We start from the raw sequence: 15717 nt of genomic DNA, 5'->3' as shown, positions 1-15717 counted from the left end.
TTTCGGATGTGCTCCTTTCTAAACATTAAGAAAGGGCTTTTCTTGGCTGCCAGGAAGCAGGGAGCAGGCTGTGGCGAGTGATTATTTGGGAGCAGCCAGGCATAAGCTTAGATGCTTTGGAAAACTGGGGATGGTGGTGGGGGGGACAGAGATTCTTCTTCCTTTTGTGGACCAGGGAAGAGGGTACTTGGTGACATTTTCCTGAGTATGAAAGGAAGAATACTGGTTTGAAAGGTTTGTAATTATACATTAAAATGGAGATACATCGATATTGAAAAAAAAAAAAACGACAGAAAACGGTCTTGTAAACACACTTTAATTTAAAATTAAGATTTCTGAAACAACTATACTAAGAGTGGTATTATAGGTCTGCAGCTAAATAAGACATAGAACTAAAGTAATTATGTTAGTTTTAACTTTTGAGGGTTCCTTTAAAAGCACCACTTAAAACTTATATATTCCCAAAAAATTAAATATAGAAAGTTGTTCTATGTCAGGAATGAGTTTGAGAATGCACAAGGAAACAACAGAGCCAATTATTTAGCCTCTGGTTATTGATATGGAACACTGAATTCAAAGCCATCTTGAGAATTTTCTACATGGCTCCCTTAGAGGAAAACAAACCTATCAAAGAGTTTCATGGTAAATTTCTAGCCCTTGAAGGGCTACATCTTTTCCTGACTGTGGTTACTGGCCAGATGACTTTTGAATTTTAAATTCATCTTCCAAAAAGATAACATAGAGGATTTACAAGTGTTTCATTTTCTGAGAAAATCTGAGGACCACAATCGTTAACACGTCGAAAAAACTGGAATTAGTCATTACAACCTCTGAAAACTTAAGTTTTAGATTTATTTTGAAACCAACTTCCAAACAACAGAGAATGAAAACATGACACGCTATGGGAGGCCACCGCCAGAAAAGCTGGAACTTGCCTGGACACCTGCAGAGCAAGTCCCTTTGCACTCATTTCCTTGTCATAGCAACTAAGGACTGACTGTAAAAGTCACTCACTCCTAGGTGTCTGCTCTCTGGCTGCAGGCCTGTCCTCAAATCCTCGTGGGCACACCCCCTGTCCCAGACGGATCAGCGCAGGTGGCTCCTGCCCGTCCTCCTCATCGCCTGTTGGAGCGCTTCCCCGACTTGTCCCGGCCACTGGGCTTCCGGTGCGGAGAGTGGCCCTCGGGGGCCCGGGCCTGGAAGCTGTGCTTGTAGGGGTGACCTCTGTGCTTCTTCCGCTTTTCTTCTTTCTGGCCCTGGCTTTTCGTGGCTTCCTTGCTGCCCTCCTTTTGCTCAGGGTCTTGCTCTTTATGGGAGGGCAGCGTGTTCTTAATTGTGTTAATTAGGAATCTTTTATTTGTGCCAGCGAGAGGACACTTCATCCTGGGGAGGAGAAAAAGAACAATCTCAAACGAGATCGCTGGCTCTGAAGTTGCACCCACTGGTCAGGGTTTGTGCCAGAAGAATTGGGTGTGCACAGAATCAAGTTTCCAAATGTGTTCGGCTTTCCTTGCATGCCACCTAGTGTAAACTCTGAGTACAAGGGGGGAAAAAAGCAAAACACTTGGAATTGCAGACTGCAGACTGGGCCTCTCTGAATACTTCACCCCCTTCCTTTTTGGGCTAACTCTTCTACTGCTTGCTGTACATGTGCAGGTATTGGCTAGAACCTGGAAGATGGGAATTGCTTATGTTTTCTGCTTGAATAATAAATGCCTGGTTTGGCTATCATCTGCACTTTGAGCCAAACTGATCATGGCTTGTTTTTACTTACCAGAGAGTAAAAAGTTGAGTCCCTCTCTAAGGAAAAAAAAATTATTTTGCTATATCTTGACTACTGGAGCTAAATGCTCTCCTCTAGAAATAAACATTATCCAAAGAATCCATAAAAATGCAATAATCACATTTTCCCTTTATTTTTTTTAAAGAGAGAGAGAGACAGAGACAGAGACATAGGCAGAGGGAGAAGCAGGCTCCATGCATGGAGCCCGATGTGGGACTCCAGGATCATCCCCCGAGCTGAAGGCAGATGCTTTAACCGCAGTCACACCCAGGCATCCCAACACATTTTTCCTTTGAAAGACTCTCTTACACTTCCGTCTCAGGACTCTAGTCTGTGTTTGGTTGGGGAGCACTCCACCCAGGTTCACCCTCTGGGTCAGTTTCTGCGCACTGTATATTAAATCAGCTGGGTATTCAAGTTCACCCAAGAGACAGGATATAACTAACGCTTAGGTATATACCTAAGCATACATTTGTTTTCTTTTTCAATTACACTAAAGTTTTTGTTTTGGGTAAGAAAACCCCATGCAGGTGAGAACCTGCATGTTTTTCTTGGCTTTCAGCTGTCTGTCCCATGATGGGCTATTTTAGGAGGATGCTGGTCCCCAAAATCATGTTACTCAGAGTGGCTGGCATTAAGTAAAAATGAATGTAGGATTCTATAATCTCTATCTTCAGATCAAACTTTGATAAAAAAGAGAATCCCACACAATACTTCCAAATCAACCCACCAGCACCCCACTGGATTGATTTTATAGTCTAGTACTCGATAAGTGAAACATGAGCAGACATAAGCCTAGTGCCACTTATTACAGGGAGGTCAGAGCAGATCAAGCAACTAGAATGGCATTGAATCTAGAAGATAAAGGTGGAGAAAAAATAAAAGAAAATGTCTCCTGCAGTCAATAAGCAGCTCTTGAGCCTACACGGATGGAGAAAATATCTGAGAATCGAAGGTGGTGTAGGCACTCCATATGCAGTGTATGCTTAATGCTCAGGCCAGGAGAGTTGACAAAGGAAAGAACTAGAACAAGGAGAAAAAGGAATGTAGAGAGAAAGGTGAGTGTAGTAGGGCCAGTGGGAATACTTAGAGGTGGAAGCAACACCAGAGATTTTGTTTTATTTTTCTTTGCGGCTAGAGTTTTGAAGCCACAGTGAATGAGATGAGGAGCGAAGAAAAAAGGCAGTGACATCTTAAGAGTACAGAAAATCTAGACCTGAAGTACCGGGGGACGGGGATACAACACCACGTAGCTGCCTGGAGCCCTGTGGGGCTTCACTGAGCTGGAAAAGGCACAGCAACCAGTATTCTGCTATGTCAGCAGTCAGTCCTAAGGCAGGGCCACCTGCGGGGACATCAGTGGTGTCAGAGGCTCTCAGGACTTCAGGCACCACTTTGGTGAAGAAACTCGAACCCCTGCAAATTCAGCAAAGATTCAGAGGAGTACCTCACATAGATGTCACCAAAGAGCACCATTCAGCTGGTGTGCAGGAGAAGAATGCCCCTCAGTGCAGAGTGTAAGAAGCTGAGAGTGCCCCCCCCCCCCGCCACCTGTGGCCCAGTGCTTAGTGCACGAGCAGGACCAGAGTACAGAGTACAAGGAAATGGACCACACGTGTGTCCTGGCTGTGGGAGGCTGCGTACAGCCAGCTCCAGAAGAACCCTGGGCTAACTACTTTCCTTGGAGGGGGCCAGCTCAGTGCTGGTAAACCTGGTCAGTTCTTCTCTGGATCAGACAAACGAGGAAAGGCGAGGATGGCCCGATGGGACAATAGTCAAAACAAACCCTTTGGTAACTCCTGATGAATTCTGCTCTATTTTGCTATCTTCCACGTAAGATCATCTTTACCCCCATATGCTCGTAGAGATGAATGAAGCTCTTCTGCTAGAGACACAGGGGTTCCTGCTGAGAGTGGGGACCCTGCTGGAGGGGATGGTTGCTAGCTTCTAGCGGTGGGTGTGAGCCACTGACTCCACAGGCCACCAAAAGAGATGTTCAGATAGTGAGAGGACTTTCTAGAATCAAGCCACAAGGAAACTGTCCTTTACATCTCTTTTTAACATCAGAGATGTGATTTTTTAAAAAGATTTATTTATTTATTTATTCATGATAGACAGACAGAGAGAGAGAGAGGCAGAGACACAGGAGGAGGGAGAAGCAGGCTCCATGTCGGGAGCCTGACGCAGGACTCGATCCTGGGACTCCAGGATCGCGCCCTGGGCCAAAGGCAGGCGCTAAACCGCTGAACCACCCGGGGATCCCCAGAGATGTGATTTTTAATGTTGGCTGTGCCTAAGAGTCTACTCTGGGTGCGGAGTCAAGGGGAGCATTTGCCTACCTGGGGTGGGGGGGGGGGGGAGGAGGAGGGGAGGGAGGAGGAGGGAAAGGGAGAAGGAAGGGGGAGGCTTTACGAGTGACTTCTCCTGAACGTGCTAGGACATGCTTTAGGTCATGACAGTAAGTGCTCATTTATACTTGTAATAAGTAAGGCAGGGCAATGAGATAGAGGGGTAGTTGCCAGCAGATGTGGAGGCAAATGTAGTAACTGATTCCATATAAAGAAATGATAAAACCTGCAGTGAAAATATCATGGTTTAAGGAGTATAATGATGCTGCTGACGTGTGAGGAAACCCACTAGCCTTCGGTGTGGTAACTCATCTTGTTGAACCTAAAGCCAGTTGTTTCATTGCTATAAACTCATAGAATGTGGTACTGGCTGAGCACACATGCTCTGAAACCACACCATCAGACTGAACATGTTATATAAATCTCCCTGTTGCCTCTTACCTGTTAAATGGAGAATAATAGCAGTGACTATCTTAATGGAATGGTTGCAGATCAAATGAGGGAGTGCTTAGAGTAATGCGAATATGTAACAAGTGTTTGGTGAATGTTAACTCTGCTTTATATCCTAGCTCTACTAATTAGCTGTGCGACCACGGGTAAGTTACTTAACTCCCCTGTGCATTGGTTTTCCCCATTGGTAAACAGGAGTACCAGAAGTATCTACCTACCGGGAGGATTTATTGAGATAATACATAAAGAATTTAGCACAGTACTTGGCACATGGTAAATCTTCAGTGTTACCTATGGGTTTATAATTTCTTCTCTACAATTCTAAAATGTTAAAACCTTTGAAAATCAAGGTCTTTATATGATGTTGAAACTTGTTTGGCAGCAAAACCTGGCCTAACCTGACACTGGGCTATTTATGTCTAGTCTTTATCCCATTTAGTGTAAGCATTCATATGTGTGGGGGCAGAAATAATCATGTGTTGAACAAACCCCTGGGGGTGTTCATGGTGTATACTGGACATGCTTATGTACCTTGCTAAAATGTAAAAATATCTCAATTTAGACACTTAGCAGGATTCAAGGGTTTAAACAAGGGACTGTGGACCTATATTAGTATTCACTCTCTTCACAGAAGAAAAAAAAATATACATATATGTAAGTACATACAGTACTCACATCAGTTAATATAGTAGGGATTTCTCCTTGGTGGCAACTTGTGATAACATCCTAAAGTCCCAAATCACCTGGGATAAGAAGCTAATCAAGAACAGAGCAGGCTATCTGATGTTGCTCAGTGAAAAAACAAAAAACAAACAACAACAAAAAACAATTAAAAAGAAAAAATCCTGAGCCATCAAGAAAAAAAAAATTTTTTAAAGAAAAAAAAAACCTGAGTTGAGCCAAGAAAAAAAAAAAATATATATATATACATAGAAATAGAAAAAAAACCCCCAGAGTCATCAAGAAAAAGTTAATGAGATTTCATAGAAATTGTCATAAAAATGGTTAACATTTAAAAGTTTTGGTACTTCAGGGCACCTGGGTAGCTGAGATGATTAAGTGTCCCATTTTTTGTCTCAGCTCAGGTTCCGATCTCATGGCTGGTGGGATGGAGCCTGCTTGGATATTCTCTCCCTCTGCCCCTTCTTCTACTCATGCGCATGCACGCACATGCTCTCTCTCAAATCAATCAATCAATCAATCAATCAATCAATCTATCTGAAACAAATAGTTCTGGTATTTCAAATGGTTAAACTTGCAAGTTTCACTTCCCAGGACATTTCAAGCTGCCCCAAAGTATAACCTCTGAGCTTATACTTTGCATTTCCTAATACTGTGAAGCTCTGGAGATAACTCTTCAGATAGACCACTGAAGGCTGAGGTATATAAGTGGTTTCTGAAGTTCCAGTCTTAAAATTCTCTGCCCGTGTTCTGTATGTTAACCCCTTTCAAAAATTACTCTCCTCTCATTCATCCCATCAGAAAATTCATTTCTGGGGCATCTGGGTGGCTCAGTTGGTTGAGCCAGGGGCTCTTGATTTGGGCTGGGATCATGGTCTTGGGGTTGAGAAAGAGACCTGCATTGGGCTCCATGCTTGGTGCTGAGTCTGCTTGAGATTCTTTTTCCCTGTCCCTGTCCCCCTGCTCAAATAAATAAATAAAATCTTAAAAAAAAAAAAAAAGAAAACTCATTTCATTGATTTGTCTTGTTTCTCAGCTCTTTATTAGTGCCATTTCCCCCAGTATTTGAGATGATGTGATAAGCTAGCATTAGGAACCAACGATTCCAGAGCTTTTCATATCTGCACTGAGGTAAAACCTGAGCCCTTGAGTGAGGGCAGTCTGCTTGCTCCAGGTGTCTGCACCACCTCTACGTCCTTGGTTACATCCCAAGACATGATACTGGGGTTGGAGTGGCTGCTTCCCTCTCTGTTGCTCTGAGCCACACCATGTCAGCTTTTTCAGCCTGGCCAGCTTCTATTTTTGCTTTTAGAAAGGTATACTAGCTCATGTGGGAAGAAATGATTTAAGGTGCTAACAATATAAATGGATATAAAACTCTATATACAATGCAACTGGTTACGACTGCATTGGGAGAGTACCCACGACAGCACTGTCAGACTTAAGATCTGGCATCCTCACTTTAAAAGTGAAGTGCTTTACTTCACTTCCAAAACTGTCAGCCCAGAAGCCGTGAGGGCTTCTGTATGCCCCAGGAGAGGTGGATTTCTGAAGAATCTGCCATTCAAGGGACCTATGGACTGATTAGGGGGATTGTAAGCTTTTCATCTCTCTATTATTTTGAGTGGGCATAACGTATAACAATTTGTAAAAATAAGGACTTCCTCCTTGCAGTTATCATGCTGGACTTCAGAAAAATAGTAGACTGTAAAACCAACAGAAAACAGAAAGGGGAAAAGATACGTAATTTTTTTTTCTGATTTTAATAGTTTTTGTCTTCACTGCTTAAAGGATAGAAATAGTTATATCTAGCATGCTACAGATTCAGACCTGCCACTTTTTTTTTTAAAAAGATGTTATTTATTTTAGTATACGTACTGCCGAAGCGAGCACAGATGTTATTTATTTTAGAGACAGAGGTGAAGAAGGGAGAGAGAGAATCTAAAGTAGATTCTATGCTGAGCTCTGAGCCCAATGAGGGGCTTGATCTCATGACCCTGAGATCACGACCTGAGTTGAAACCAAGAGTCAGGGATCCCTGGGTGGCGCAGCGGTTTGGCGCCTGCCTTTGGCCCAGGGCGCGATCCTGGAGACCCGGGATCGAATCCCACGTCGGGCTCCCGGTGCATGGAGCCTGCTTCTCCCTCTGCCTGTGTCTCTGCCTCTCTCTCTCTGTGTGTGACTATCATAAATAAATAAAAAATTTAAAAAAAAAAAAAAAAAAAAAAAGAAACCAAGAGTCAGATGCTTCACTGACTAAGCCACCCAGGTCCCCCAGACCTGCCACTTCTGTATTCTAAAATAGTTCCATGAATATGACCCACTGGACAGTGGCACGCAATCACTAGCCAATTGGGAATAGTAACAGTGCTGACACTGACTTCCATGAAGTAATCGCCCCATGCCATCGCATCATTCCATTTCTCCAACCACTGAACACTTTATGGGTGGACAAGAGAAGGAAAGCAACTTATTTGAGATCCCAAGTTGGAAAGACTGGAATCAGGGCTATGATGCCAAGGTCTACCCTCCCAACATCATCCCAGATCAGGAAGGAGTAGGGAGAGACAAAGACGCACTGTGGTGTGACCAGGTGGCCAACTGCCAGAGCAGTTGGGGAAAGAAACCACAGGTGAAGAGCCTGTTGGCACTCTTGCTGGCAAGGCTGCTTCGTCCTGCACAGGCACCAAGAAGCAGATACTGTATGTGGTGTCAAGTGGTGAGTTACTAACATGGACAAGGCTGGGACAAAGTCACGGAACTCCCCAAATGCACTTGACTTTGAGATTTGTGAAGTATAACAGGCAATGGGAAATTACATTTCTTATTTTTATGGTTAGGGAAATAGACTCCCTGGAATCATGGGAGCAAGTTTCCATGTGATGCTCTCCAATTCACTCCTTTGTTCTATGGCCACACTCACTCCCACACCAGCAAGCAGCACTTTATCTTCCATTCTGTATATTCCTTTGCCCTACTGTGGATGTGAGTAAAAAAATAACACCCATAGAAAGAAGCACAACTACACCCCAAACACTCCATGAAACATGGGTAAGATTTTTCATCTTGACACTGTGGTTGATTACAGCTCATTTTGTTGTTTGATGCTGCCACAACCACCACAACCACCTACAGTGCTTACAGTTTATAATTTGACAATCAAATGCCTCAGCATGTGGCCACCCGAGAGATTCTTTTATGGTGTTACAATTGCCATTGCTGAATTGTTAATCCTTAATTATTCTGTGGACAACAGTCCTGAGGCCCCAGGTAGGTTTTTGGTGTACTCTGGCCCTGACACTATACCTAAAGGTAATGTGCAACAGTTGACACATATGTACGTATATGCATATATTATTAACTGATTCTTAAAGTCTGAGAAGGCATTAGGCTGGATCCTGCAGCAAAGATAAATCCCAAGCTACCTGTCTATGCATTTGTGCTCTTTAGGAGACTACTGAGAGGAACAGAGGATGTGTAAAGATAAAGCTCACAAGCAAATATGTGAATGGTGGTATCCTGGGACAGAAGACAGGGCTGTCATCCTTGGCCTCCTGCTCTGTTAGCTGCACACATTATTTTCCATAGCCATATGATCCGGTGCTAACATGTGCAAGGCTCTCCAATTTACTTTCATAACTTGATCTGGAAGGCATGTGGGAAGCCAGGGGCAGGAAGCATTGACATGCCCGCATGTTATTGGACAATAACAACCAGAAGAGAGCTGGTGTAGCAAGGAGTGTTAGACTAGGGACAAGAAAGCAAATGATCCATTCAATTTGCTAGCTGGGGCCTTCGGGAACCCATTTAGGCCCCACGTTCTTTAGCTATAGAGTAAAGCCTTTGGATCTCTGTGGCCCTGAAACACTGCCAAGAGCCTCGTCCAAGAGCCACTCTGAAATGGGAGCCCTTCCTTCCCTGCCGGTTGGTTCCAGCATGCTGCTTTGTGTTCACCTGCTCACTTGTCCATATCCACCAGTGGATTAACAACTTTAAGGCCAGGACAGAAAGAGTCTTCTTTACTGCTGCCTAAGCCTGGCCTCTTAATACACCTGCTGGTGCTCAAATGAATAAAAAATAAAATATCTGCATAAAGGTTCGAGAAATAACCAAATATATAATTACATACAATGGAAGAACAATGTGGATGATTTTTCCCCTTATCACCAGAACAACTGCCACGCCAAACAGAAAAGCACCCCAAAATGCCATTCTCCTTAAAACTGGGTTAAAAAAAAACTGAAGCATCGGGGATGCCTGGGTAGCTCGGTGGTTGAGCGTCTGCCTTCGGCTCAGGACGTGATCCCAGGATCCTGGGATCGAGTCCCACATCAGGCTCTCTGGGAGGAGCCTGCTTCTCCCTCTGCCTCTCTGTGTCTCTCATGAATAAACAAAATCTTTTAAAAAACCACAAAAAACTGAAGAATCGTTTTCTGTCAAACTCAATCTTTTTTAACCTTTCCTACCAGAATATAAGCCTTTCCAAGTATAAGACTGCAGTTCTGAAAGCACTAGACTCAAAAAATTACATTGGGCTATAGATCAGCTGACGTAAATGTGACTAGAATAAAAACAGCTTTGTGGACAACGTAGCTGGGCAAATTTCTGAAATTTGTGCTTATAAATTCCTTTATGTTGACTAAAAGGAAGTCATATGGGCCCACATTCAGCTTCCTTGAGGCCTCTATAAAGAACAGCCTCTGAAGAGATTCTTTTGCTGAAACACATCCACGGAAATACAGAGCACCAAATGCTCTCTTTCTTTATAAAATAAAAAATGCCATTCCATGGCATTTTCTTAGTTCAGCAATCTCTTTCTGGCAATGGCTCAACTACCTCATTAAGATCTTTTCATGGAATACCCAAGAGGAAAAAAAATGGCACTCTGGTTCTATTTTAAACTTTAAAGCAAATATAAAGGTCTTCTAGATGCTTAGAAAAACAGATCATGGCCCACTAGTAACACTAGTTACTAGTGTTGCACTAGTAAGCCACAGACTGTCTACTCCTTTAAGATCTGTCCAAGAAGGTCTGCTTGACAGGGATGGATCTTGGGCTTGCCGTGGCTGGGCCTCTGGTTACCCAAGTGCTATGGAGCCGTCTGCCCCTGGGAGAGGTGTGGGAATGCTCTGAATTCTGCAGAGCAGGTTGGTTTTATTCTTTATAATATGTAGGTATTGTGATAGTGGTTTTCAAATTTGTGTGCGCTTTAGAATCACCTGGGTATCTTTTTAAAACCCCAAAGCTCAGGCTATCCAAACTAATAATCTTTGATGGTGGGACACAGACATTAGTATTTTGGGAAGCTTCCCACATGATTTCAAATGTGAGAACCACTGGATTAGTGGTCAGAATTTTTTATTTATATACACGCATGCACACAAACAGATGGAAAAACAGTTATTCCCCCAGGAGGAGCATGATGGTGAAGATGTTCTTGTCCCAGCCTTGGGAGCAGAAGCAAGTCATGGCTGTCCTTTAGTCAGACCTGTTTGCACAGCCCAAATGTGTCAGAGTGTGCTGACCCACAGGAAAAGACGTGTATGAATGTTGGAATTGCAAGTGAACCAGCTGGTTCTTCAGATGTGAGTGAGCCTGTCACTTCAAGGAAAAGAGCTCACAGTCCTCACTGGCAATGATAAAACCGGGGTTTTCAAGTGAAAGAAAATGAGACTTGGAAAACTGTGCGCTTGACAAGTTCCCAACATTTAGAAGACTTTTCTGATGGGATTAGTGGTGGTATTTACAAATGGATTCTTTTAATATTATATAATGAAATGCGTCAACATTTAGAGGATGACTCAGTGAGCCAACATTTCTGAGATGACCATTGCGTGATGTTACAAAATTACATATGAGAAGACCCAGTCAGGGTGCAAGGTAAATGAAGGGATTTTTATCCTAACAGCTTATGAAAAGTCTATGTTATTAAAGAGGATGTTAAAGAAACTACCACTTGTTGAGGTTATCTGCAAAATTTTGATGAAGGGTTATAGAATACCACAATTTTCTGTAAAGGCTATTGAAGTACTTCTTCCTTTTCCAAATATATATTTTTGAGATTGGATTTTCTTCATATAATTCAACCAAAACAACAGACTGTAGGAGTATATATGAAATTTCAGGTGTCTTTTATAAGCCAGACATGAAGGAGGTTTGCAAAAATACTAAGCAATATTGCTTTAACTCAGTATTTTCCCCCACAAATATAGTTATTTTTATAAAGGGTATATAATTTCCTTTAACAGGTAATAGGCTTATTATTATTATTTTTAAATGAATTTAAGAATCCTTTAAAATTGCTTAATTTTAATTTCAAATACAATAAATACTGATAGACATAATCCACATAAGAAAAGCTCTTTGGGGTCATCAATAGTTTTTAAGCGGGTAAAGGACCCAATAACCCAAATGTTGGAGGACCACTATTATAAGACAATTGAGAGAAGGAGCAATGGCAGCAGGAATTCTTGTCTTGTAGGCTAATGGGAACTTGGAAGTTTCATATCCTATTCTCCTAGGATCTGCCCTTACAAGTCTGGAATGCTTGACTTTGCCTGCCATCTTTTATTTTACTCCCTTTTGACATGATTCCCTCCTTCATGGGAAGAGGCTGCCAGGTATCCCCAGATATCCATTCTTCCTTTCTTTAACAGTAAAAGAACCCCAGATATTTGTCTGGCACGTGGCTTCCTGGGGAGAAAAAAGACTGAAATTCCTGACCTTGTAGCCAGGTGAAGACATGGAAGGAAATTCTGGCCAATGGAGTATATATGGAAATATATATGGAAATGGTGTATGCAACTTCTGAGCAGTGTCCTTAAAGGAGGGTGCATGCCTTCCTTCTCCTTTTCTTCCCTTCTGTTAACTGAAATCAGGATTGAATGGCTGTCACCCTACTGGACCTTGTGGAAAAGAATCACACCCTATGGCCACAAGATGCAGCACACTGGAAGAGACCCGGGTCGTCGGCAACTTGGTGGAACTGCTGACACTACTTAGATGATGCCCAGTGAGGACATCAGCGCTCCCATGAATGTCAGGATGACCTGGGCATGTGGTAACTCTCTGCAGGGGAAACAGAGCTGACACTGATAAACTAGTTTTTCCACTATCAGAAAGTTCTGACCAAGCCAGTTAGCGGCAGAAAGATCAGGATAAATGACCTCCCTCTGGAGAGCTGCCTAGATGCAACTGATCTCCTTGAGCACTCCTAACATAGCAGGACCCTGACATTTTCTTATTCACTTGTCAAGCCATCTGCATTCATGATTTAGCTCTACACCGATTCTCTCACATTCGGTAGTAGCTGACCAGTGGCTATGGTCAACCTGATCCCTGAACACCAAAGCGGCCTGCCCCTAAGCAAGTTTGTACTAATTTGATTCAAATGGGTAGAGGCACCTTCATCTGGGTAAAGGACAGGGAAGGGCTGAAAGGAGATAAGAGCAGATCTAATTAACTCTGACCCACTGCTCCATTCCAGGAACCACATCGAATGTTTTGCATACATCTTATCTCACCTAATTTGTTTAAGTATCCTTCCAGGAGGTGGGTATTTTATTGAATCTAAGATGATTGCATATGTTACATACAGATGGACTCACACTGGATTATTTCATTTTGTATCACTCTATCCATAAATACATCAGAATGAATTTCTGGAAGATAATAGCTTTAAAAAATGAAATAACAGCAAAACCATGATCACACCTAAAAAAGCAACATTAATTCCTTAATATCACCAAATACCCCAAATGTTTCATAAACATCTTTCTACAGTTAGTTTGGAAAAGATCCAAATAAAGTATATATTTTATTTGATGTGTCTCAAATCTATTAATTCATAGGATACCCCCTCCTTCTTTTCAATTCATTTGTTAAAGAAACTGGGTTGTTTGTCCTGTTGAATTCCCCACATACTGGATTTTTGTGGTTTTATCCCTATGGTGTCAGTTAAGGTGTTCCTCTACTCTCTGTATTACCAGCAAACCTGTAGTTCTAACTGGAGATCTGATCAGATCTGGGTTCAATCTTTTGACAAGGATGTCTCAGAAATGGTGGTCTGCTCTACCTACTGCAACTTTTCCCGGCATGAAGATGGGTCAGTGAGTTCAGGTGTGGTCAGCCTGACCTGTCTCAGAATGGTCCCCACCAACTCCTTATCTCAGTTTAGTGGCCACTGACCTTTGCCTGGGTCCCGTGTGTCCTTAGGGATTGCAAATAAGGACATTCTTTTTATTTTAAAATTGGTTTTATGAGGTATAATTCATATAGAATAAAACTTATCCTTTTTAAGTAAAATAAATGTACCAAGTCATGTAATCACCACACTAATCATGATGTAGACTCTTTCTGTCACCCACAAACATCTGCAGTAAATCCCTTCCTTCTGTCCCCATTTCCTGGCAATCAATAATCTGCTTTCTCTCCCTATGGTTCTGTGTTTTCTAGAATGCCACATAAGTGGAATCTTAGTGTAAGGTTTTGTGTTTGGCTTCTTTTCACTTAGCAGGGTGCCCCTGAGATTCTTCTGTGCAGTGTGTCTGTACTTCTTTCCTCTCTACTATTGAGGAGCCCTGCATGTATGGCTAGAACCACAATTTGTTTATCCATTCATCAGGTAGCGGACATTTGGGATGTTTCCAGTTTTGAGCTATAATGTATAAAAGTGCTATGCATATAACTGTACAGATTTTTGTGTGGGCTTACTTTTCAATTCTCTGGTAATTGGATGGAAGAATTCTCTCTGGTGAATGTATATTTATAAGAAACAGCCAACTATTTTTTAAAATGACTATACAATTTTACATTTCTGCCAACAATGTGTGAACACTGAAATTGTTCTATATCCTCATCGTTATTTGGTACTCTCAGTCTTTTTAAATATTAGATATTTTAGTGTATATATAGTGGTAACTATGTTTTTGGGGTTTTTTTTTTAAGATTTATTTATTCATGAGACAGAGAGAGAAGAGGCAGACACATAAGCAGAGGGAGAAGCAGGCTTCCCACAGGGAGCCCGATGCAGGACTCGATCCAGGATCCCAGAATCATGCTCTGAGCCAAAGGCAGACCCTCAACTGTTGAGCCACCACTAACTCTGGTTTTATTTTGTATTTCCCTGATAACTAATGATTTCAGCATCTCTTCATATGCTGATTGGCCAATCCTACATCATTTTCAGTGAAGTGTTTGTTCAAATCTTTTGTCCATTTTTAAATTGGATTCTTTGTTTTCTTATTGAATTGTTAAGAATTCAAATGATGATCTTATTCTATAGTCCTTGTACATTTACCAGATGCAGTTCTACAAGGAAGTTTTCTTTCATCAATTATTTGGTAATCTTTAGGTATAATTTGCACAGGGAGCAGGATAAATGTTCCTCACTATTTGCCAATTTTATGAATAATGATTTGGTTCCATAGTATTCTCCAAAAGGGACCACTAAGCTTCTTGTGGTATCCTTATGACTTTATGGATTTTAACATGTTTCAGGTATCTCAATCATTACAGCTTTATTCTTCTTGGGGATCAAATTATCCCATCCGGTGGGAGACCTTTCAAGTAGTTTCCTGAGTCTTCCTGACATCACTTTCTTCCTCCTCTTACACATTTCCTGTCTGTGTAGTAAGAGTATGGCCTAACCCACAGGGAGGTCTGGCTTCTGGGAGGTAATCTCAATTCTGGGAGGTAATGCCATATCTGACAGAAATGTCTTTGTTTAGGGTAGATCTTAGGATGGGGCAGGTCCCACTTGATGGTCTTAAAGTGGGAGCTGCCCATGCTAAAAACAAACAAAACCAAAAACCCCAAACATGTGATTTAGGGTGGAAGCTTTGGGTCATGTGGTCTTGGTCAACCTGGAGACTGAGATCAACCATGTGACCAGTGGATCAATCATCCTTAAGTACTGGAATCCCAATAAAAACTTTGAATACTGGCAGCCCGGGTGGCTCAGCGGTTTAGCACCACCTTCAGTCCAGGTTGTGATCCTGGAGACCTGGGACCAAGTCCCATGTCAGGCTCCCTGCATGAAGCCTGCTTCTCCCTCTGCCTGTGTCCCTGCCTCTCTCTCTCTCTGTGTCTCTCATGAATAAATAAAAATCTTCTTAAAAAAAAAAAACTTTGAATATGGAGGCCTGGATGAGCTTCCCTGGTTGACAATATGCCACGCATATTATCACATACTGATGCTGGGTAGGTGATGGGTCCTGACTCCATGGGGAGAGGACAGCAGAAACTTCGTGTCTCAGAGAGACAGCCCTCTCAGACAATGCCCTTTATGCCTCTTATTGTGGCTGATTTTAATCTGTATCCTTTCCTATAATAAAGTGTAACTGTTCATATCATAGTTTTCTGTGAATTGTAGGAATTTGTCAGTGACTTAAGGAAGCTGAGGGTACTTTTGAGAACTCCCTGAATTTGCAGTTGGTGTAAGAGTGAGGGCAGTCT

The 15717-nt window shown here is 42.2% G+C and overlaps 1 protein-coding gene across 1 annotated transcript in view; it reads right to left on the bottom strand.

Annotated features, from left to right (window-relative positions):
• Window positions 1-831: 831 nt before the first annotated feature.
• Window positions 832-15717, bottom strand: part of POLR1D (RNA polymerase I and III subunit D) — a 44734-nt gene continuing 29848 nt past the window's right edge. The window contains exon 3 of the mRNA XM_055317188.1: window positions 832-1383. Within this exon, the coding sequence (XP_055173163.1) occupies window positions 1116-1383 (268 nt within the window). The 3' untranslated portion in view covers window positions 832-1115. The remainder of the gene's footprint in view (window positions 1384-15717) is intronic.

This window comes from Nyctereutes procyonoides, unplaced genomic scaffold (assembly GCF_905146905.1).
Source record: "Nyctereutes procyonoides isolate TBG_1078 unplaced genomic scaffold, NYPRO_anot_genome, whole genome shotgun sequence".
Classification (NCBI taxonomy): domain Eukaryota; kingdom Metazoa; phylum Chordata; class Mammalia; order Carnivora; family Canidae; genus Nyctereutes; species Nyctereutes procyonoides.
Note: the sequence above shows the minus strand (reverse complement) of the source record. Positions and strands in the feature narration are given on the sequence as shown.